This window comes from Caenorhabditis elegans, chromosome III (genome assembly GCF_000002985.6).
Source record: "Caenorhabditis elegans chromosome III".
NCBI lineage: Eukaryota > Metazoa > Nematoda > Chromadorea > Rhabditida > Rhabditidae > Caenorhabditis > Caenorhabditis elegans.
The window spans coordinates 5876903-5897540 of NC_003281.10; the positions used below are offsets into that span (position 1 = coordinate 5876903).

Here is a 20638-nt window from a genome sequence, read left to right on the forward strand (position 1 = left end):
GTGATAAGAATTAAAAACACCTCACTCAGAGTATTCGTTGTACAGATCAATGATAACTTTTATTATCGTGGCGTGAGAAATGGGCAGACAGAGACTGTTCTCGAAAGCATCCGAAATTCACCAAAAACTTTCATCTTTCGGGGAACCCGGAGAACGAATCAAATGAGAAGGATAGTCACGTGGATTTGAATCATACGAATAATTCAATCTTATGAATCTCCTTTTAAAACGATTCACAACACAATAAATAATATTTTGAAGAAGGAAACCCGTGAGAATACAAAAACAAAATATTGGAATTGCAAAATGCAAGGGAAGACATGATGACGTGAATCTTGATAAGAGATGGTGTTCGATGGAAATAGAAGAGTTGTGAAGAAGACGATAACGGTATGCAACTCCTGGATGCATATGCCATTCAGACCAGTTGGCTGGAAATTATTCTCATTAATTTTTTATCATGTTGTTAACTAACACAAAAATTTAGACAGTAAAGTGGACATTGTACTTTGAAACTTTCAAATTTAGTCTTCAAGTTATGGTTCTTCGAAATTTTTTAACTAAAATTAATACCATGCTTCATTGAGTCTTGAGTCTCCTTCCGTATTCCCACTTCAGTATTCGCCACGTTTGATGACGAACACCAGGCTGAAAACCGTACTTGCTCAATTCCTGAAATTAAATCATTACAAATTTGTTGATATATTTCAGCGTAATGAGACCCATACCATAATTCACCCAATCTGTCCATTCGGACCATTTTTTACTAATTGGACACTCATCTGGGCGGCAATCTTCGTAATCCTTGTCACATCCCTCGCAGGAATTACCTTTGCAGTGCCGAGTTCTGAAACTTGGGTTACTGTACATTTCCCAATTGTTTGAACCTACCGTATCCTCAGGCTACGATCACAATCGCATCGAGACCATGGATTCCAGGATGTCCAGGATCCAAAAAGATACTCCGGTACATTTGAAGAAATTGCACAAGATTGCTTCTCAACTTTCTGGCCAGAACAAGTGGTACCAATTGGTAAAGGATTATTACACGTTCGTCTTCTTTTTCGGATACCTTCTCTACATTTCGACCATTTTGACCACGTTGACCAACCTCCTGGACGGATGCAATTCCAAATCTGCATCAAAATTTTATTGAATTGGTTTTTATCTTTTTGAATGTAGAACCTTAATTTCTCCGCCTTGTTTCGAACATTCACAGAATATACCATTATTAGATGCACACTTATTAGAGACAACTTGAGAATATAAAATGCTAGAATCATTTAAATTAGCCAACGAATATGAGAAATTGACGAAAACGAAGATATTAAACAAAACCATGACAATCATTTTCTATGAAACTCAGTTCTTACTGAATAAGTGAAATTTCTACACCCATGTTTGTTTCTCTTTTCAGATTTCGACATTCCTTCTCCTTTTCCATCTTTCAGATGTCGCCAGATGGCAGGGTTACTGTAGAAAATTTCACTTTTTGCAGTGTTAGAGTCGCGCTCCATTGCTACGCGTGAGAGATAAGAGACGGCAAAGATCTTTTTTTTTTGTTTCTCGGGCGCTATCATTTTAACTTTTAAAACTAGTAAATCTCATGATTTCTCTTGAAATTTCCATTTATAAATTTTCAAATTTACAGCTAGAATGACGGAAAATAAAGTGAATATCACTGATAACCTGGAAACCTTAAAGGAAGGCGAAATTGTGACAGACGAGAAGACCGGGAAGAAATATCGTGTCAAGAAAAATATTATGCCACATTATTCAGCTGGAGGACCACATGGATTAGGTAATTTTTAAATCAGCTTGCGGTTTTTACCATTTAAATACAATATTTGTTTTCAGGTGATCCAGAAGATCGGACTTTGAGGAAAATCGAGGCAGATGTGATTATTCCGAATAGAATGAATACCCAAATCGAAAGAGTGGATTGCAACGAATCTTATTTAGGTTTGTGAATTATTGAAATCATAAAAATAAAAGCACGATTATATAGAGTTCTATTTCTACAACAATTTCAGGACTCATCACTTGCTTTCGAACCGACGGTGCTGTTTCTGGCTTGAACACGTGTAAACCAGCTCTAGAACTCTTTAATCGATGCAAATATGAAAAGTCTGGTTATTTTAATGTATCTCAAAATAACAAGAACATATTAAGATTCCACGATCCAGCCTTCCGAGCAAAAATGACTGACGAGTACATTGCGGAACGATCGGCAGCTCGAGCTACTGGAATGACATCGCAGCAACGGAAAATTGAAGAGTTTCGGGATTGGAAGAAGACAAATGAGCAAAAGTAGAATTCTTTCTTGTTTTTCATAGTTAATTGTTTCCTTGTTTGTAGAATCAAATACAATCCATTTCTTCTGGTTTTTATACTTTTTATAGTTATTATTGTCAAGTGTTCGAGTCACTATATATTATCTCATATTCTTACCATTTCTTCATTCTAAAAATATTATTTCCAAAAACTCGTTAATTCATGAATTATTCTTTCACTTTACATTTTATTTTTGCCAGAGAATATAATAGTGCAACGACGCTCCGTTGAAAATCGATACGCGCTCTGTTTAGTTGCCAGTAAACTACGAAAACGCTGGTCCGTTAAACTTTATTGATTTTACTCTTTTAACGTTGTACGCAAAATTGAAAATTTTCTGCTAAATAGTTATTTCTGTCTGTTCTATTTCAGATATGGGGTTCGTTATTTTCTTTTTTAATTCTGAATGTGATGTTCGAAGTCGATATGTTTCGCACAAAAATAACTAAAAATTAAATAGTTGCTATTTAAAAAAGTAGGCAGCACCATTTTTTCAAACTAAAGTACTAAATAAATGCTAATTTGGAATTAACTTTTCGACGTGAACTTTTTTTGTCGAATATTATTGATTTTTCCTAATCTCCTTCAGTTCTTCTTTTTCTTTACAGAGAAGAAGTTATGTCAATTCCAGTGCCAATGGAGACAGGAGCAAATTCCGAAGCTTGGAAAAAAGCGAATGAAGCATTAATGAAGGTTTGTAAATATTTCATATGAACAGTTGTTTCAATTTGTAATATTTCAGATTCAAGGTGGAATGTCGAAAGGACTGAATGCATCGAATGGTAACAACAATACAGGTCAGAACTCTTGGATGAACAACTCGTTTTCGTTCCCAAATCCCCCATCCGCTTACGGTCAATTCGGTGGTGGTTTTCATCCATCCACGTGGGGCAGCGGACCGATTGTCCCACCACCACCACCACAACAGTCGGCGGTGAATGCAACTGCTCAAGCAGCTTATAACCAAGCATCTTTTAATTATGCACCACCACCACCACCACAGAATTGGAATAACGGGTACGGAAGAGGGCGTGGCGGAGGAGCCAACAACTGGAATCAGCAACAGAGACCTCAGCAGTTTCAGCCATTTGCCTTGAACAGAAAGAATAATTCGTCCGCATTTCCGCATCTAACTAGCACGTTCGTACCGCAGGGCGGAGGTCCACAGCCATTGATGGGAGTTGGTAGAGGACGCGGTGTTCCAGCTCCAGGACCAGCCAAGCCACCACCTCCATCAGCCCAGTAAGTTTTCAATTAATTATCATCTTTGTTTTTATTGTTGCAAAATTATTCAACATTCTATTTTTTCAGACGGTACATGGAACGTGCTTTCGAGGCGGCGAACACTGTCGAAGATCGTCAAAAAACTCAAGAATACCTTCAGAAGAGACTTTTCCCTATGTTGAACGCAGGCAATGCTCACATGGTCAACTGGGACAATGAACCGTTGCCCCACGAGAAAAATTATGAGCTAGCTCCAGCGTGGACGCCAGCTAATAAGCTTCCACATCAGGCTAATGGATTTAATAGAAAAAAGTCGCCATCGCGACGGCGTAGTGATGAAATGTCTAACAGCGGTGCCGCTGGTGGTGGAGGACAAATGAAACGGGCTCGTCGGGATAGTGATGGGGCATCTTCTGATTCTGACAATAGCGATCCCCTTGAGAAAATGCACTTTTCTTCTATGAATCAGGTTTCGATAAAATTAGATAGGGAACTGGGTGGTGTATTTGGGCACGGAAACTTGAGTAGTTCTGCTGAAATTCATACTTATAATAGATCTTTAAAATTACTAAATGTGACTAATTCCATTCAGAAAAAGACAAAGGCTCAGAAAAAGGCTGAAAAGGCAGCGAGAAAGGCGGCTAAGAAACTGCAGAAACAACAAACTCCGCAAAAAGTCAAGAATGCTTGGAAGGTAGCTGGAGGGGATACTGAGGCTCGGAGGGTAAGTTGGATTAACTGAATTTTTCATTTTCTCGAAGTATTTACAGGAAGATCGTGCTCGTCGTTTTGCCGAAACTTTGTACAATGTTTCGAAGCCATCTGTGAGTGTGCCTCAGCACTATTTCAGACGAGGACAAGTGATTCGTGGAACTTGCCAGAATATTGAGAAATCCTTCTTCAGATTGACAGCTGTAAGTTTATATAGGTTTCATTTTTCAGCATCATTAAACCCAAGCTTATTCCAGGCTCCAAATCCATCGGAGGTTCGGCCACTGGAAGTTTTGCGCCTTTCTCTTCAAAATGTACGTGACAAATATCGTGCGAGAGCAGAGTATTCCTATCTGACAAGTCAAATGAGATCGATTCGCCAAGACTTGACGGTTCAAGTGATTCGCAACGAGTTTACAGTCGAAGTCTATGAAATAAATGCTAGAATTTCGCTTGAAAACGCGGATCGAGAAGAGTTTAACAAGTGCCAGTCGCAGTTGAAACTTCTCTACTCGGAAATTGAGAATTGCGCGAATCAGGCAGAGTTTGTAGCTTATCGTCTGTTGTACTACATTGCTATGGACAATCAAATTGATATCAACGCGCTGCTCCGTGAGCTAACGCCGGAATTGAAGGAGAATGACTGTGTTGAATTTGCATTGAATGTTCGAAAAGCTGTGACTATGAATAATTATGTCAAGTTCTTCAGGCTTTTTAAGGCAAGTTGTGAATTTGACAATTTTTAACTCTTTATAAATTCCAATTTGCAGAATGCTCCACGAATGTGCCCGTACATAATGGATTTATTTGTTGATCGAGAGAGAAAGAAGGCACTCGGAATTATCACAAAAGCTTTCCGACCAACAATCACGTACAAATTGATTGCGGAGTTTCTGAGTATGAAGGAGTCGACACTTATTGATTGGCTCGAGGAGGAACTGAAATGGACTGATGTCGAAGTTGGAGGAACATTTGATCCAAAAATCCCAAGAAACATTTGAATAATTTTTTGTTTTAACAATTTCATCCCATTCTCAATCCCCTCGTCCCGATCCTTGTGTGATACTTCTTCGGTAGCCAACTAACTGTTGATATCCACTTTTTTAATTGTGTTGCTGGTAAAATGTTTAAAAATGCAAAATTAGAATAGAGCTCTATAACATTTATTTGTTTTTGTAACCGTAAAATATGTTTTCCATTGTTGAAACTGAGATTTTCAGGCAGTCATGCGTGTTAAGAATAAAAATGTAAAATAGTAATTAGTGAAGGCATTTGTTTTCATATCCAGGGCAAAATGTGAACAAAGCGGTTTGAAGTCGTTGTGGACGATCTGTCCAAAAGTTGTTGCAGTAGGTATCATATGATTCTCGATGTGTAGCACAGAATTGGGATTCTTGAGAAACTCGGCGCTTTTGTATGGGAAGTGCCACATCGTCACGGAGGCCAATACCAACGAATTCGGTTGAGAGATCATCTAGAAATTTCAAGAATTTAACAATACAATTTCAATTTAAATACCTCGAATTCCAATGAGCGGAAGTGTAACAACTACATTAATCATGACGAAGAATGCTGGAAAAGAAGTTGATCATTTTGTGATTGAATGATGGAAAAGTTACCGATAACAGTGATAAGGAAGGAGTTGGAAGAAGTAGACATCTTTTTAGGATTCTTATTACTTTCTGGACTGTTTTCACACTTTTTATATTTTTTTTTTGATTTGAAGAGATGAAATGAAATGATCCACCCCATTTTGATCGGATGTGAATTTAGATGGAAAACAAAATTTTGTACTTTTTAGTTGAGACACGACCGGTTATGAATGATATTGGAAGAGAAAAGATCGAACATTTGAAGGAAGAGAATTTGTAGAAATGGGTGCAGAATGTACGAAGTTCATGTGAACAATGGAATCGGAATCTTGCAATCTGAAAAATGTTTTTGTTTCTAGAAAATTCCATCACATGTCAAAACTAAGGCTGTAAACGTTTTCTGAGTGTGGTTCTTAACGGGGTCACGCCACGATCTCAGCTACAGTAATCGCTACAAGCTTCAAATTTCACAAATTTGCCCATTTGATAAAGAAAAAATAGTTTATGAAAATCTAAAATATACTGAGAAGGCCAGGAATAACCATAAAACATTAAGCATTCGCTAAAACCTAGTTACGATTTTCGCGACGAGACCCACAGATACAACTGTAAACATATGGCTCAAACTCCCGCATTAATTGTAGATCTACGTAGATCAACCGAAATGAGACACTCTGACACCACTTGCATATGCACATGTAGAAAGACACTTGCACGTTTGAATCAGAGGTGTATGGTAATTTTAATAGTTTTCTTGATGAAACTACAATCAAAAGAGCCACAAAGTTACCAAATTCTAAAATAAGTTCTGAGCATGAAGCGATATCCGTCACCTAATTAATCTATTTATCCAGACACCCCACCCAAACCTTATCTTATCCCCTTATCACACCTAATCCCATCTTTTTCTTCACATTTTCACTTCCGAAAGTGTCTCTTTTTGTGTGTCGAATCGAAAGAGACAACGCGAACCGTTTGAGATAACGGATGAGGTTGCGTAACACTAACTCAAGTGATGAATAAAAAAAGCGAGTTCTTCTGAATGTTATGGCAAGTTGATATCCAGTTTGAATGGAAGGCGAAAGCAAGGACAATATCACTTCTTTATCAGTGGATAAGTGTGGTCACTTGTCCCTCTAGATTACAGTCATGATAGTGTTCCAAGCTTCACATTTACTATTTATGAGTCAGTCAGTCTTTATTTTATGTTCATTGATTTCATTTCCAATTCATGTGGGTGGGTCTCGCAGCGCTATATACACTTTTCAAAAATATTGTATGTCTTGTAGGTTACAGTAAACATATCCTTTTTATTCTATTGTTCTAGTTTTCCATATCGCAATTTTCTACAGTACTCTTGAAGGCGTATACAAAAATTGATCTTGTTCCTGTTGCACCATCCGCAAATATTTTTGTTGAAAAAAGGAAGAACCTCTTGCGGAGCGGGGTTTGGCAAGCACCTAAACTCTCATATCAAATCAATATTCACAAATCAGGAGAGATGTTGGAAAAGAAGGTAAATATGAAGTAGGCAAGTAGGCCCATGCGCCTACCTAGAAGGCTGAAAATAAAACGTTTCCATAAACCGAGTTGTTCTTCGATTCTTCCAAAGTATCCAGGATGCCCTTTCTCTCTCAATCTCTCACTATCTTTTCTAAATTTCACACATTACGATGTTCATCTCCAGATGATCAACCGGTTCTTCCCTAATGTTTATTATTCTGTCGTCATTCCCATCATACTATTATCCACGTCATACAGTGCCAAAATAGCTCCAAAATGTCGTGATACTGATATGAACTGTGCTGTTTGGGTATGTGATTATTGATCAGATATGTAGAAATTGGAAAGAATTTTCAGGTTGCCACGAATACTTCAGATTGCGAAAATGTGGAGCTAGTCAATTCACATTGTCCGAGAACTTGTCAAACTTGTGGAGAACCAATAGACCCCAGTAAGTCGTTTGCGACGTTGCCTGAAAAAGCTCGTAGCTACATCCAACTGGCATGTGTGACGTCACATGGATTGATACAAACACTGTTCCAATATTCATTGCGAAACTCTACATTTGGAACTCAAAGAATTTAGAAAAATACGATAAATATTTAGAGTACGACGTAAAACTCCTCCCTGCTAAACTGAAATCAATCGCTTGGATGGTTGGAAGATGGAGGTCAGAATTTGGAGGAAAAGCATTTTTCCCAACTATTCCAAAGTTTACGTATGGAGAACAAGTGGATATCACCATTGCCGATAATTCACAAGATACACATACGCCATTACTGAATTATACGTGAGTATTTTATGACATTTTTAAATCGATTAAAATTGTGCGTAAAATATAATGAATTTGATTAGAACGGAATGCATCTCAATTGACGCGCAAAATGAGTTTCACAGACTGCAAAGTCCAGTATAAGACTACTTTTATTCCTATAACTCAATCCTGCCAGAAAATGCTTAGAATTCATGAGCTCTCGCGGAAAACAAGGTATCAAATTTCAGCGCGTTCGCCTGGGATATCAATATGCCAGACGGTGATCCAACTGAAATTCATTCTGAGAACGGATATATTGCTGTTGAATATGATAAAGAGCAAGAGAAGGAATATGTCTCACTGAATACTGCAATGAGTAATGGTAGGAAGTGTGATATAATCTTGAAACAATGCCACGTTGTATTAAATTACAGGATTCATGACAATCGAGGAAGGAGAATCTGGACCGAATCAAGTGAAGTTTAGGCTGCAAAGAATTGGGAGAATCAGTTTTTCGCACGACTCTGCTGTTCGAATTGTGAGTCGAGAAAAAAAAGAAGAAAAAGAGAAAACTCGGTCACGTGTCCAAAATCAAACGATGTTGTAGATCAGTAATTTTAATATATTTTCAGATGTTCCGTGAATGGACTCTTCTCGATGAAAATCGTTTAGAAGCCCGTCTTCTAATGACCACAACAATTACAAGACGACTCATGGAGCACACGGCAGTTATTTATAAAAAGATTTATCCGTGAAAATAACGTGTGTATTATTGTTCTAAATTGAAAACATTTCCGGGTTGAAATAAAAAATATATAAAAAGTACTTAAATATACGGTGCCAAATATTTTCCCCTACACTCCTGATGTTCATAATTGACCAGAAAGAGTTCAAGATTATGAAATGAAAGAAGTACATATCGAGAATCATTAAAAATTAGTGAAAGTCCTGCCATGAGATGCTTAATTGTTTGAGAAGTTGGTGGAGCAAGGCGAATTTCAATTTGACATACAATTTGCCCGTTTTCATCCAATTTGCCCATTCTCGAGATTTCATGGAATATTTTATAATTGTTTACTTCTTCTTTAATTGAGATCTGAAAATTATAGTTTAAAATGAGTGGAAGACAGGCATGAAGATGTATCCGTTCACAGTTTTTTACAGTACTTACCAAATCGATAACCTTATGATTCACTTGAGTTTTGAGATACGTTGAAAAGTGTCCAATACCCGCCGACTCGGATTGATTCAAGTAGTTTGCCAAGGAACCATAATCCCAATAAATATTTGATGAGTTCAGGTGGGTCCCGTAGGTTTTTAAGTCCGTTGGAAGTTCATCTGTCATATTTTTCCGAGTTCTAGAATCCGTATAATTTCCAATTGTGACGAATACAAACGGCTCCTTAACTCAGATATATTATCCTTTTTTTTCTTTTCGAAAACTAAATTCTGACCTTCTTAGTGGCAATGAACATATCATAACTTCGGATACCAGTTTGATATTCCACATTTGTCTCTAATTTCATAATTGGCACATTCAAAAATATTGATGCATTTTTACATCTCTCTGTTGCAAATCTCACATAGTACCAACTCTGGAAAAATAATTTTATTTGAAAAATTGGGTCGGGCATTGTTTTCGTTATTCATTATTAAGTTTGAAATAAAACCCCAATGACGTTTCCCTACTTTTGAACTTCTATGTCTCATAAATTATTAAATTTACCTCTCGATCAACATACAAATCTTTTTCCATACACTTAACCCATTTGTCAACTTCAGTTTGAAATTTACTCTTTGTCGAATCGCCTCCACGTGGATGTTCTAGGTACCGGTCAAAATATTGTTGTTCAAACCGTTTTTGACGTGCTATATAAACTAGCAGTAGAAGAATAAGAGCAAACAGTAGTTTTATATTACGAGGATGTGGGCTCATGGAGAATTTTATATTTATTTTACAAAAAACAGAGATAGTGGTGTTTTCTATTGTGATCAGTATTGACAAGAGTCTGATTTGAATATAAATGGGAAAAGGATGATGTGGAAAAAATCAAAAAGAAAATTGGAAAAAAAATGAAATAAACTATTCAAAAAACCTAGAAAAATACTTATCAACACAAAATGGATGTTCCATATTAATCACATAAAATCGATGATGTACTGTAGCATAAGCAACCATAAATGCATATCTCCCATCTTCAATGATCGTATTCATTATGCTTAAAAATTTTGCTTTCCGTTCATCGTCAGCTTGATGAACCTCTGTGTTCATTTGACACACTACTATCCCATTTTGATCGAATTCTGCTCCGCGAGCCATCATCGGAAGGATATCGTATTCGGGTCCCTCATTGTCCATCAAAAATTGATCTATCGTGGATTCCTTTACGAATTTTTTGAAGAAAGTGATGATGTCAATGTGGGGCATCACTTGATTTATATATTTCCCTGAGATTCAATCACTAATTTTTTTTTGTAAAAATTTTTTACAAAAAAAATTAGTAGCTTTGGTCAATATTTAGTCAGCTTTCATAGTGGTAGAAAAAATGATTCTTCGAACATGTCACATGTGCTCGAAATATGTTGCATTTGGTGGGCAAACCTACATGCCTGCTTATCGTCTATGGTTCATATTTCTCAGTGAGCTTACCTTCAAAGTGAGAAAAAACAAATAGTCAAGGTCTGATTATATTTTAATTGGTAGAAATATATTGATAAAAAATCCATTTCACCTTTGAGTCAAGTCCTGAACCTGCCCAAAATTTACATTTAAAACGTGAGCCTCTAGAAACATTAGGCTGCTGAATCTATAAATATTTGAAGAAAACTAACGGTTCTTAAGCACCAACGCTGTCGAGACATCAGTTTCTTTTCCCACAGCAAATGGGAAATACGACCCAACAGGTTCGTAAAGTTCTCCGTTTCCAGTGTATATTGGATCGGCGGCATAGAATCGGGAATTCGTCGGAAGTGTTTCCTTGAGTGTTGTTTCTGCTTTCACATCCAAACCAATGCCAAGAGTTACTACTACACTTGGTTCCTGGCAAATTTTGAATTAAATTGGTTTTTTTGTGGTGGAATTGAGAAACCTGAGATGGACTGTACACATGATATTTCATCTCATCTTTGTTCTTTACACCAGTCAATTCGATTTTCGAAAATGCAGTTTCATTTCTACATTGATTAATCACACGTTTCACCCAGTACCACATCTGAAATTATGACGTCATATCAGGATCATCGTTCAATTTAAACCTCTTTTGGATCGGTTCTGCTCCTTTTCAGTTTCTCCTGAAAGCACTGTTTCCATTCGTCGGCTGCTTCCAAGAAGCGCCTGTTTTTGGTGATTGGAAGCGAAGTTTCACGACTATATGAACTCAATTGGTGTACCTGAACATCAGTTTGTAAAGATTCAATGGTAGGAAGAACAAATTTTGAGTAGCTACTAACCACAGATGTATTTACCGTACCCCACCCTAGTGCCAAATAACACTTTTGCAACATGGCCGTGAAAACAAAAAATTTGGTAGCTTCGGCAAATATAAAAACTACATGACTTTTGCATCCGGAAAATTAAAGGAAGCTCTTTTTGATAAAATTTCAAGGAAGTTTCAAAAAGATCACTGGTACAAACTAAAAACTTGTCGTTGCCTGGGGTGTTTTTCTCAAATGAAAAAATATCCAAAACTCACTTTATAATCTGGATAGAACAACATGAAAAGAACAGTGAAGCACAAAAATAGGATTATGAACATTTTGAAGTTGTGCATCCACCGTGAAGCCATATAGGACGGTTCTGAACAAATTTTCGTAGAATATAAAAAGCGTGTCTAAAAACCGTTTTTATGACTTTCTGGTACATTTCGGAAATATAAAACTGTTCTCCGAACTTATGCAAGTGTTTCGAATATTAGTACGGTTAAAGTTTCACCAGTAGTTGCATTTCCCTTTGATGACCAAAAAGAAGCAAAAACTCTAAAATCCTTGACTACTCTTGCCTACTTGTTTAAATTTTAAATGAGAAATCCGAACAATGAGAGTATAGGTAAATTATTATTTTAATATAAAATTTATAAAAATAGTTTTTCATAATTTAATAGCTAAACAATTACAAATGCGCAATTAAGAGAGTTTTTTGAAGTTTTGTGGACCACCCCACCACTGCTCAGTCTTCAGAAATAGGAAATAACTTACCATTTGTAATAACTCGAATCATAATTCTTGTCGTTTGAAAGCTTCCAAGTTAAAAAGATTTATTCCTCGAATGACTAGACTTTTTAACTACACTTGCCTTTTTGTGTCCTTTCGAATTAATTCCAACATCAATCTGTACAAACATTTCAGTTTTTCAGCATCCTGCAAACACAAGTGCCTCCCCCGTTTTTGTAAATCTTTTGATCTAATTTTTAGTTAGTTTAATTACGGTACAAAGTTCGCCGATTTAGAATTGATGTTACCGTTAGCCGTCCCACGCTTCAAACAAATATAATTTGTACAATTTTTTGGACAGTGACTATTTTAGTTTTTTTTTTTTTCAATTTTCAAATTTGCAAAATGCATGTTTCAATTTGACTTTTGAAAATATTTAAAATTAAAAAGGTCTACCTCTATTTCACTAAAAAAAACTTCACAAAAATCGTCTACAAAATAATCAAAATCATTTGTCACCTGAAACATTTTATAAAAAGTAAAATCCAATTAAAAAAATCGCACTTTATTTAAAAATTTAAAAAGTATTAGCAGGTAGTTAGATATCAAAACAAAATTGAGACAGGGAAAAATATATCAATAAGCATTTTCCTCTTCAAAATAAGTGACATCCATTGGGCATTGTTGTGCGAAGTGAGTGTTGCCCTGTATTGAATGAAATTGAGCATTTTTTAAGATAAAGGAGGGTGGGTGGGGGGACCGATAAAATGCAATTAAAAGTTGAGAAAAAAAGTGACTGGGGGAAAAGTTTGATATGGCGGTGGGGAGGAAATTTTGATTTTGAAATGCGTAGAAATTTTAATAAAAATTTTGGTTTTTTTTTGAAAATTGATTTACTTTTTTTTTTCATATTTTATACAATGGACGTGTGGTAAGGTGGAAGGTTTTTGAATTGAGTAGACTGGAATTTAAGTTAAGGTATAGGTTTAGGCTTAGGCTTAATCCTGTATGTCAAGCTGAAGTCTATGGATTTAGGCTAGCTGACACTTAAATTTTTGAAAAGTATGGCATTAGAGAACTAGAAAATCTCAAAGAGAAAAATATTATATTCGATTTCATCCAAGCCTAATATTCTAAACTATTACTGAATTATCTTTTCCAGTTACCACCTTCAAAAAACTTGAAAAACCACAAAAAGACAGGAGAGACAAAAAAGAGAAAAAAAAAGATTAGGCAGGAGTCAATGCATACGTATTATTATAACACTTATGACAGAATGGCCGACGATCAACTTCTTTGAATGTTCCTTTTGTCAGTTGATGATTACAATATGAGCATCTAAAATGTTCCGGATGGAACTTTCTTCCCATTGCAGCTACACATCTTCCATTAATGGCTCCACGACATTGAGAACAGATTGAACCACGAGATTCATGATAATGTCGCTCACAGAGTGGAGCACCGTTGTGCTCAAAGAAACTTGCACCATTGAAAGAAACTCCGCAATGCTGTAAAGAACAATCCACATATATTTAGGGAAGTTTACAGATGACACACCAAAATAAAAATAATATTTTATTCCAAAAATAAAACTATTGACTACAGCTAAAGGAATAATTCTAAAATATTTCATGCTTAATTATGTCTATATCGACTAGGTAAGGAAAGATACAATAAACCGAAAAACCGAAACATCTTTTTTAATGGTATTATAAAATATATTAGGGGTCAAGGTTTTTATTAATATGAAGTTTTGGAAGGTTCAATCAAACTTGTAAATTTGCACATTTTATAGGTCCCATGTGAACTCAGTCAGTTGGCTCAAAATTAAAAATATATAAACCTAACACTTATAGTTAGTTTTATATAGTTTTATTTTTTTAACTTCAAATGTTACTATTAAAAAAACCACAAAACTCTATCACTGCAGCATACTATCAACGAAAAGCCTCTCATTATAATATTTTCTGGCACTTCACACAAGCCAATTTGCTCCACTCATTAAAAATAAAAAGGGGTAAGAAAAAAAAAACGAAACGAATAGACGAATAGAGAGACACCGACAAGAAACATACCGCACAATCGGTTTTCGATGGTTTCTTTAATTTTTGAATTGACTTCCTTGTTTAACAAATGATAATGAACTAAAAATACCTGACAGACAAAACAATCCGGATGCCAATGAGTTCCCAAAGCGGTGATAAAGTTTGAGGTGATTGGTTGAGAGCAGCCATTGCATTTTGGGGCGAATAGACGGAAGAAGTCACGTTTGCAATAGGTTTGTCCATTCTGAAAGTGTAAACTGAAAGGCTTTTCAAACGGATTTTTTTAACCAACCTTCTCATGGAATCCATCCTCTCCGAATGGTTGATTGCATTCTGCACACGTGAAGCATTCAATGTGGAAGTTCTTGTTCATTACACTCACACATCTCTGGAAACTTAAATTTTGTTTCTCTAATCATTTTTATTTCATGAAAATATATTCAAGATGATTAACAAAAAAAAACACTATTAAACTTGTGTCCACATTAATTTTTGCAAAACTCCACTAATCGGCGTTTTTCGTTGTACATTCAAAACTGGAAATACTACAAATCATGCACAATATTCTGTATTCACTATTATCCAATTGTACCAAATATTTATGACTAAGAATTTTGTAACGTCACTTACATCAGTGATGGCTCGATGACATCCTTGGCACTTTGGACTGAATTGATTGTGATAATCTTCTTCACAAAAAGCACGTCCATTTCTCTCAAAGAATGGGCGTTGTCCAAGTTCGGCACCGCATTCACAGCAAGTGTAATGCTCCGGATGCCACATTTTGCCAAGAGCAATGACGACCTGAAAAATGGTTTTATTTTTCAAATTTGATTTTCTGGACATTCCAAAGTTGAAATTTAATAATTCTTTTTAAAACTATTCTGAGGAAATTTCTAGAGTCTCGTAGTTTAACTAAATACCGCGAGAACATTATTTTGAACTGTCCTACGTCACAGTTAATCAGAATTAAATTTCAGGATGCCAAACAGTAATACACAGCGAAATTAATAAATCCTAGAACTTTTCACATATTCTAGAATTGTTTTATTAAAACGCTCACCTGTCCAATAATCGGTTTTCCACAGGCAGCACAATCTCCTTTTGGAATTGTATTGACTCCATGTTTTGAGCTCAATTCTCCATTCATTGTTCCAATCATTGAATCCGAATGCAGTGGGTCTCTTGATGGAGACCGACCGTTCGATCTCTATAAGTTCCACGTTTTTATGTATATGGGCAACGATTGGAAATGTGTGTTTTCATTCGTTGCGAGACCATTATGACAAATTTATGTTTGTGTGTGTATGTTTTGTTGGAATTGGCATATTTACTTATAGTTAATGGAAAAAGGTTTTTGTCGGAAAGTAAGCTGAAAAACTAATAAAATGAAAAATGACTGAACATTGGTAAGTGGCAACAGAAAAGGTGCAATATGCCAAAAAAACGGGGTAATTTTTATTTTCTAATTTACGTAATGATCTTTTAGACCACACAAAAGTATACAAATCCATTTCTAGAATGCTTTTGGAAACTTTCTGTGAAAAATTAGTAAAATTGCCGCGGCGTATTTTTAGCGAGGTCATTCTGTTTTTGATAGCGGGGTATGGAAGTATTTTCCCTATGTTTTTATTTATCCTCTGTAAACCCGAACTTTGTAATTTCGAAATTTAGATCCCCTTCCCAAATAGTCATCAAAATACACTAAAAATCGTTCCATATGACCTCATTCCAAAAGGTTTCTCATCAAAAACCAAGGAAAAGCTAACAATATCTCCCTTTCTCTATTCCCATCGTTTCACCTTCATTTACACCCCCGCTTCAACCTCTAGAAGCCCCCCGTACTGTTTGCTCGTGGAGCTCGTCTGTGTCTCTTCTTCTCACATACTCTCTAGCACGTGTTTCCACGTAAAAGAAAGAGCCACGCGGCAATAAAAGAAGGTTTTACAAACAGAAATTTCGCTCCACTTTTCGTTTTTTTTTTGTTGCTTCCTCTCCTTTTACTATGTTGTAAAATATGAAACTGAAAAGTTTTTGAAAAATGTGACGAAAACGAGGGAGACAAATAGTTGCTCTCAGAACATGAAAATAAGGGAAAAGAAGAAGCAGAGGAAGTAGTGGAGCATCTGAATTTTATGGGGATACGCTTGCATTTGGGATTAATGGAATCCTACAAAACAAGCAAGATGAGCAATGTATTCAAATTAAATGAGGAGACTATGTTGTGAAATGTTGCCAAATCTTTTATGATCTTTCAAATTGGAGCAATGACGTTTAAGTGAAAGAATTGTGGATTTTGATAAACCATACTAGTAATAGTCCATCATGACCTAATACCATATTTAAACACTCTACATTTTTTCTTGAGATTTTTGAAAGTTTTGTCAAGAAATGGTCAACTTAGAACAATTGAACAAAAATTAAATAATATTCTGGTGGATTTCTTGAATTACCAGTGGCAAAACCCGAGTAATTGCCAATTTTTGACAGTAAATTGAATATTTCAAAAAACATTTTGAAATTATTTTTATTTCAAAAAGTCCCAAAAATTTCAAGAAACCTTTATTTTAAAAGAATGACCGAATTTTCTACTTTGTAGTCATGTGACCAAAATAGGAAAAACTACAAATTCATAAAGTTTGCGTCTAAGTTGAATACATATCGTTCAGGATCAGTAAATTAGGTTTTAAAATTTGTGAACACAGAAATATCCGGAATTAGATTTGTAGAGATTGGGAAAGTTTAATGAAGATTCTGGGATTTTGAAAATTCTAATTTAAGGACATTTTTAATTAAGGTCTCCCAACGAAAACATTTCAGTTTCCCTTCCCAGAAGCTCCCCCCGAAAAGAAATAAAAACTTACGACATCAGAGTAGGATTGTGCCTGACTTGGTGGTCCGAGACTCTTGCGTGAGCTATAAACCGAATGATGTTGTTGGTGGTTTGAATGACTATTTTGTGCATAATTTGGACCATTGAAATGGTCAAGCCGTTGTTGCAACTCGCGCATCATTCCGCCAAGTGATAGGTAAAAGTGTTGTGTGCGTGGAAAAGAAAAAGGTGTGCTGCTCCTTTTCTCTATATTTTTCTTTCTCACTTGATAGAGAGTAGGTACTCTCCCGCCCTACAGCATTTTACCCCTGTTGAGCTCAAGAGATACTGAGCAAGACGAAGAAACTCAGTGAAAAATAAAATAACCGGCTCCTCCTCTGTACCGGGGAAGAAGAGATGATTTGCGACACGGGATGAGACGAGTAGAAGTAATATGCGTGTATGTTATTAGTCTTTTTTCTCGTTCTTCCCTTCACATTTGAGTTTTTGTTTGTTCCCGGGATTTTAGACGCAGAAACACGGGAAATGACCTAAGAGCCGGCGGGAAAATGGAACACGGAGTTGGCATTTTGATAAACGGGCTTGACCATTTCAAATCGGAATTTTCTAGTTTTATATTTTCAACATTTTTATTTTCGGAGCTATTTTTGGAACTTAAAGGCCATTTTTCTTTTGTTGTCTGGAAAGCTTTTAGAAATTAAAAAAATATATATCTGAACCAATTTTCGTGATATACATAAGTTTTCAATTTTTTTGAAGATGCACAAAAAATGTTGATATAAAAATTAACAATTTTCAACAAATCTTATAAAAATGTCGAGGCCTTAAGTGAACTTTCTAGGCTACAAAAAATTATGAATTTTCGAATTAAAATGCCTAATAGAATTCTAAATTCTGAATTGTTGGTCTAACATTTTTTGTGTGTTCTAGGCCATTGATTTATATTTTCGCATTCTCAGATGTAAGATGTTAATGTTTTACAGATTTTTTTGAAAGTGCCAATCAAAATTTTTTAAATTTTTCCTTTTAAGAATCCTAATCGCAAGATTCTTGAAATTATTAAATCAGAAGATTTGAAATTAATATTTAAATTGACTCATAGTATAGCTTTTTAAAAGGTTTTTCTAGGCCACGAATTTCAAAATATGACTCCGAAGATAAAAATGTTTTCAAAAAAACAAAAAACGTTTTCTCCTACCTGCTTGCTCGAATTGGTGGTTCTTCGACTTGAGACAATAGACTTTGGACACTTGGACGTGAATAGACTGGTGGGTTAAGTCTTGATTCATTTTCTACAGATACAATTACATATTAATGTTCTTTACATGAAAAACAAACCATAAATCCTTTCCTGACTTTTTGAATAATCTTTTCCTTCTGACGAACGACGTTTGTAGGGTGAAGTGGTTATATTTCCATTGCTCACACTGACACAAATATTAGATGTTTAGTTTATGTTAAAACATGTATGGAAAGGTTTGTAACATTAAAAAAAAACTAACCTCTGTGTGTTAAGATTTCCCTGAAGATCATAGGATTGCTCAAAATCATCACGACTCTGTGAGCGGCGATCACTTATATGAGCACGGCGGAGCACTTCTGTGGTGTGTTGAAGATCCGATAGAAGGGCTTCTGAAATTAAAATAATATATTTATTTATTTTTTGTTTCAATTACAGAATTTGAACTCTTCAATGTTTCAAATTGAAAAGTGAAAACCCACTTTTTAAGAATTTTATTATTGAAAACTATCAAGTATGAAAATCATATAAATTTTCAAAATTATGATAATTCCATCCAAATATTAATAAGTTTCCCATTAATCAAAAAACTCATAATTTCCAAACTAGTACTACGACTACTACTGGGAGCATTTCTCCACCGGAAAGCCTCCATTAGAAAGTTCTTGGGTACCTAAAGCTGGTTTAACCGCATCCGCAAAACGATCGTCGCTTGGCATTCTTACTGAAATATTCAAAAAATGTTCAGGAGAAAATCAAGAAAAAAACAATTAAAAGGCGGACGAAAGAGCTTTATTAGAAGTTATAATGTAATTGGATTTTATAAAAAGTCCAAAATTCAGTTATTTCAGAACCTCAGAATGCAACCCGACGGCTTAGTCAAGTTTCGGAAAATCAACAAATTATCAATTGATCGAATTTACAACAAGATGTTCAAAATAGTAAAAAACGGTACCAATGAGGGTGTATAAAAGAAGGAAAAGTGCAATAATAGATGAGTGTGTATGCATGTGTATGGGGACCACTAAAAATGTGAGAGAATGTGTCAAAATATGTGTGAGTGAGTGGAAAAAAGTGGGAGGAAGAAGACAAAAAACGATGAAGAAGCCGACAAAAAAAAAGAAAAAAGGAAGAAAGAAAGAGGAGGAGAAGGAAAAAAGATTTATGGAGATGACATAAAAGAAGTACAAAACATTGAAAAAAGAATAGCATCTGGATAACAAAAATACAAATTTTTATTTATAAAAATTACAGTTTGATGAGGAATCCTCAGAAAATAATCCAGTAGCCTAAGTTTTTAAAATATTGAAAAGGATGTCTAATAGTAAGTAGACACTTCACCTCTCAAATTTTTAAAGTAGAAGTGTCTACTTTTCATTAAAAAAATTTAAATTAGAAGTGTCTATTTTCCCATAAAAAATTTTTTAATGTAGATATGTCTACTTTCCATATATTTTAATTTGATTAATTTGCTTCTCAGAATAGGAATGATCATTTTGATATTAGTTAAAGCTTGATCAATAGGAAAACTTAGTTTAATTGTGAAAAAGTGTTAAGATAATTTTGGTTCAAATTTAAAATTGTGAAAAAAAAACTTTTTTGTAGAATTCCAAAATTAAGAAGGTGAGAACTAGCCACTTTTTGACTACACTATTTTAAAAAAACATTTGAACCGTTTTCTATGATATTAGGACATTTTAGCAACATATAGGAATGGTTTTATGCAATTCAGTTCGTTAAGAGTTTTTTCAATTACACATATTCCTAGTACATGTTTTTGCTAATTGAATTGAAATTTAATTAGAAAATAATCCAGGTTGCTGGAAATAATTGGTACTTGGAAAAGGGATCGATAACGAGGAAATATTTAAAAAAACCTTGAAAGTCAAATCAGTAATCCAATCTAGTAATCCAATCTCTCTTTTTCGAAAAAAAAAATTTTTGGAAAATCTAAATAAATTATTAGCAACATGACCGCCAAAGAAAGCGATGACCGAGGTATCCCTTTTCTCGGCCAAGTAGCAGAAGTCTCCCTATGACAAGAGATACATTGAAATCACATATTCCGTTTGAATAGATCACATTTTAAACGGTGTTGTGAAACCGGATCGAGTACTAAAGGAACATGCCAATCATGCATGAAAAATGAGAAATGTCAAAACTTTTATGAATTTCTACGGTATATTGTGAAAGTTGTTTGGAAGTTCTTGAAACTTCTTGAAACTATTATTTTACCAGAATATTATTTGATTT

General features: G+C 35.1%; 8 protein-coding genes and 1 non-coding gene across 14 annotated transcripts; 4 read left to right on the plus strand and 5 right to left on the minus strand.

The window, feature by feature from the left end:
- Positions 1 to 44: 44 nt before the first annotated feature.
- mig-21 (Abnormal cell migration protein 21) lies at positions 45 to 1478 on the minus strand. The gene is made up of 5 exons (NM_001268004.4): positions 1186 to 1478; positions 892 to 1136; positions 729 to 847; positions 574 to 672; positions 45 to 431 (listed from the first exon to the last, which is right to left on the minus strand). The coding sequence occupies exons 1-5, from the start codon at positions 1348 to 1350 to the stop codon at positions 118 to 120; spliced, it is 942 nt and encodes a 313-aa protein (NP_001254933.2). The 5' UTR covers positions 1351 to 1478; the 3' UTR covers positions 45 to 117.
- On the plus strand, positions 1431 to 1580 carry F01F1.16. Its single transcript, NR_052339.1, has one exon. It is a non-coding gene; the product is annotated as an Unclassified non-coding RNA F01F1.16 (non-coding RNA).
- Positions 1581 to 1651: 71 nt separating this feature from the next.
- Positions 1652 to 2513, plus strand: F01F1.2 (COX assembly mitochondrial protein). Its single transcript, NM_065872.7, has 4 exons — positions 1652 to 1801; positions 1858 to 1962; positions 2034 to 2127; positions 2173 to 2513. Exons 1-4 carry the CDS (start codon positions 1657 to 1659, stop codon positions 2312 to 2314), a joined length of 486 nt encoding a protein of 161 aa, NP_498273.1. The 5' UTR covers positions 1652 to 1656; the 3' UTR covers positions 2315 to 2513.
- A 73-nt stretch (positions 2514 to 2586) lies between these two features.
- Positions 2587 to 5528, plus strand: hpo-10. 3 transcript variants are annotated; one of them, NM_065873.5, is made up of 8 exons: positions 2604 to 2713; positions 2943 to 3027; positions 3077 to 3576; positions 3646 to 4027; positions 4151 to 4282; positions 4329 to 4472; positions 4527 to 4988; positions 5040 to 5528. In NM_065873.5, exons 1-8 carry the CDS (start codon positions 2709 to 2711, stop codon positions 5268 to 5270), a joined length of 1941 nt encoding a protein of 646 aa, NP_498274.1. In that variant the 5' UTR covers positions 2604 to 2708; the 3' UTR covers positions 5271 to 5528. The 3 variants fall into 3 exon arrangements, with proteins under 3 accessions (NP_001370504.1, NP_498274.1, NP_001379733.1); NM_001382886.1 differs by lacking the exon at positions 3646 to 4027 and having other exon boundaries at positions 2587 to 2713; positions 3077 to 3131; NM_001392113.1 differs by lacking the exon at positions 2604 to 2713 and having other exon boundaries at positions 2924 to 3027; positions 5040 to 5526.
- Positions 5417 to 6021, minus strand: F01F1.14 (uncharacterized protein; the record flags this gene model as incomplete). Its single annotated transcript, NM_065875.4, has 3 exons — positions 5417 to 5743; positions 5788 to 5841; positions 5889 to 6021. 3 exons carry the CDS (start codon positions 6019 to 6021, stop codon positions 5529 to 5531), a joined length of 402 nt encoding a protein of 133 aa, NP_498276.1. The 3' UTR covers positions 5417 to 5528.
- A 1383-nt stretch (positions 6022 to 7404) lies between these two features.
- On the plus strand, positions 7405 to 8950 carry C28H8.5 (ShKT domain-containing protein; the record flags this gene model as incomplete). Of its 2 annotated transcripts, none has more annotated exons than NM_001047383.3 (6): positions 7405 to 7674; positions 7722 to 7815; positions 7971 to 8154; positions 8367 to 8500; positions 8553 to 8656; positions 8751 to 8950. In NM_001047383.3, 6 exons carry the CDS (start codon positions 7405 to 7407, stop codon positions 8871 to 8873), a joined length of 909 nt encoding a protein of 302 aa, NP_001040848.1. In that variant the 3' UTR covers positions 8874 to 8950. The 2 variants fall into 2 exon arrangements, with proteins under 2 accessions (NP_001040848.1, NP_001040849.1); NM_001047384.2 differs by having other exon boundaries at positions 7549 to 7674; positions 8751 to 8946.
- On the minus strand, positions 8851 to 10091 carry C28H8.7 (uncharacterized protein). The gene is made up of 4 exons (NM_065877.3): positions 9845 to 10091; positions 9573 to 9713; positions 9290 to 9520; positions 8851 to 9214 (listed from the first exon to the last, which is right to left on the minus strand). The coding sequence occupies exons 1-4, from the start codon at positions 10052 to 10054 to the stop codon at positions 8945 to 8947; spliced, it is 852 nt and encodes a 283-aa protein (NP_498278.1). The 5' UTR covers positions 10055 to 10091; the 3' UTR covers positions 8851 to 8944.
- Positions 10057 to 11873, minus strand: C28H8.8 (uncharacterized protein; the record flags this gene model as incomplete). Its single annotated transcript, NM_065878.3, has 5 exons — positions 10057 to 10566; positions 10951 to 11158; positions 11208 to 11330; positions 11374 to 11508; positions 11811 to 11873. 5 exons carry the CDS (start codon positions 11871 to 11873, stop codon positions 10202 to 10204), a joined length of 894 nt encoding a protein of 297 aa, NP_498279.2. The 3' UTR covers positions 10057 to 10201.
- A 945-nt stretch (positions 11874 to 12818) lies between these two features.
- pxl-1 (Paxillin homolog 1) lies at positions 12819 to 19111 on the minus strand. 3 transcript variants are annotated; one of them, NM_001026014.5, is made up of 10 exons: positions 19059 to 19109; positions 18648 to 18777; positions 18484 to 18572; positions 18344 to 18437; positions 17177 to 17228; positions 15376 to 15522; positions 14943 to 15116; positions 14605 to 14700; positions 14422 to 14556; positions 13371 to 13775 (listed from the first exon to the last, which is right to left on the minus strand). In NM_001026014.5, exons 1-10 carry the CDS (start codon positions 19102 to 19104, stop codon positions 13497 to 13499), a joined length of 1242 nt encoding a protein of 413 aa, NP_001021185.2. In that variant the 5' UTR covers positions 19105 to 19109; the 3' UTR covers positions 13371 to 13496. The 3 variants fall into 3 exon arrangements, with proteins under 3 accessions (NP_001021186.1, NP_001021185.2, NP_001122677.1); NM_001129205.4 differs by lacking the exons at positions 18344 to 18437; positions 18484 to 18572 and having other exon boundaries at positions 19059 to 19111; NM_001026015.4 differs by lacking the exons at positions 13371 to 13775; positions 18344 to 18437; positions 18484 to 18572; positions 18648 to 18777; positions 19059 to 19109 and adding an exon at positions 12819 to 12972 and having other exon boundaries at positions 17177 to 17384.
- Positions 19112 to 20638: the final 1527 nt, after the last annotated feature.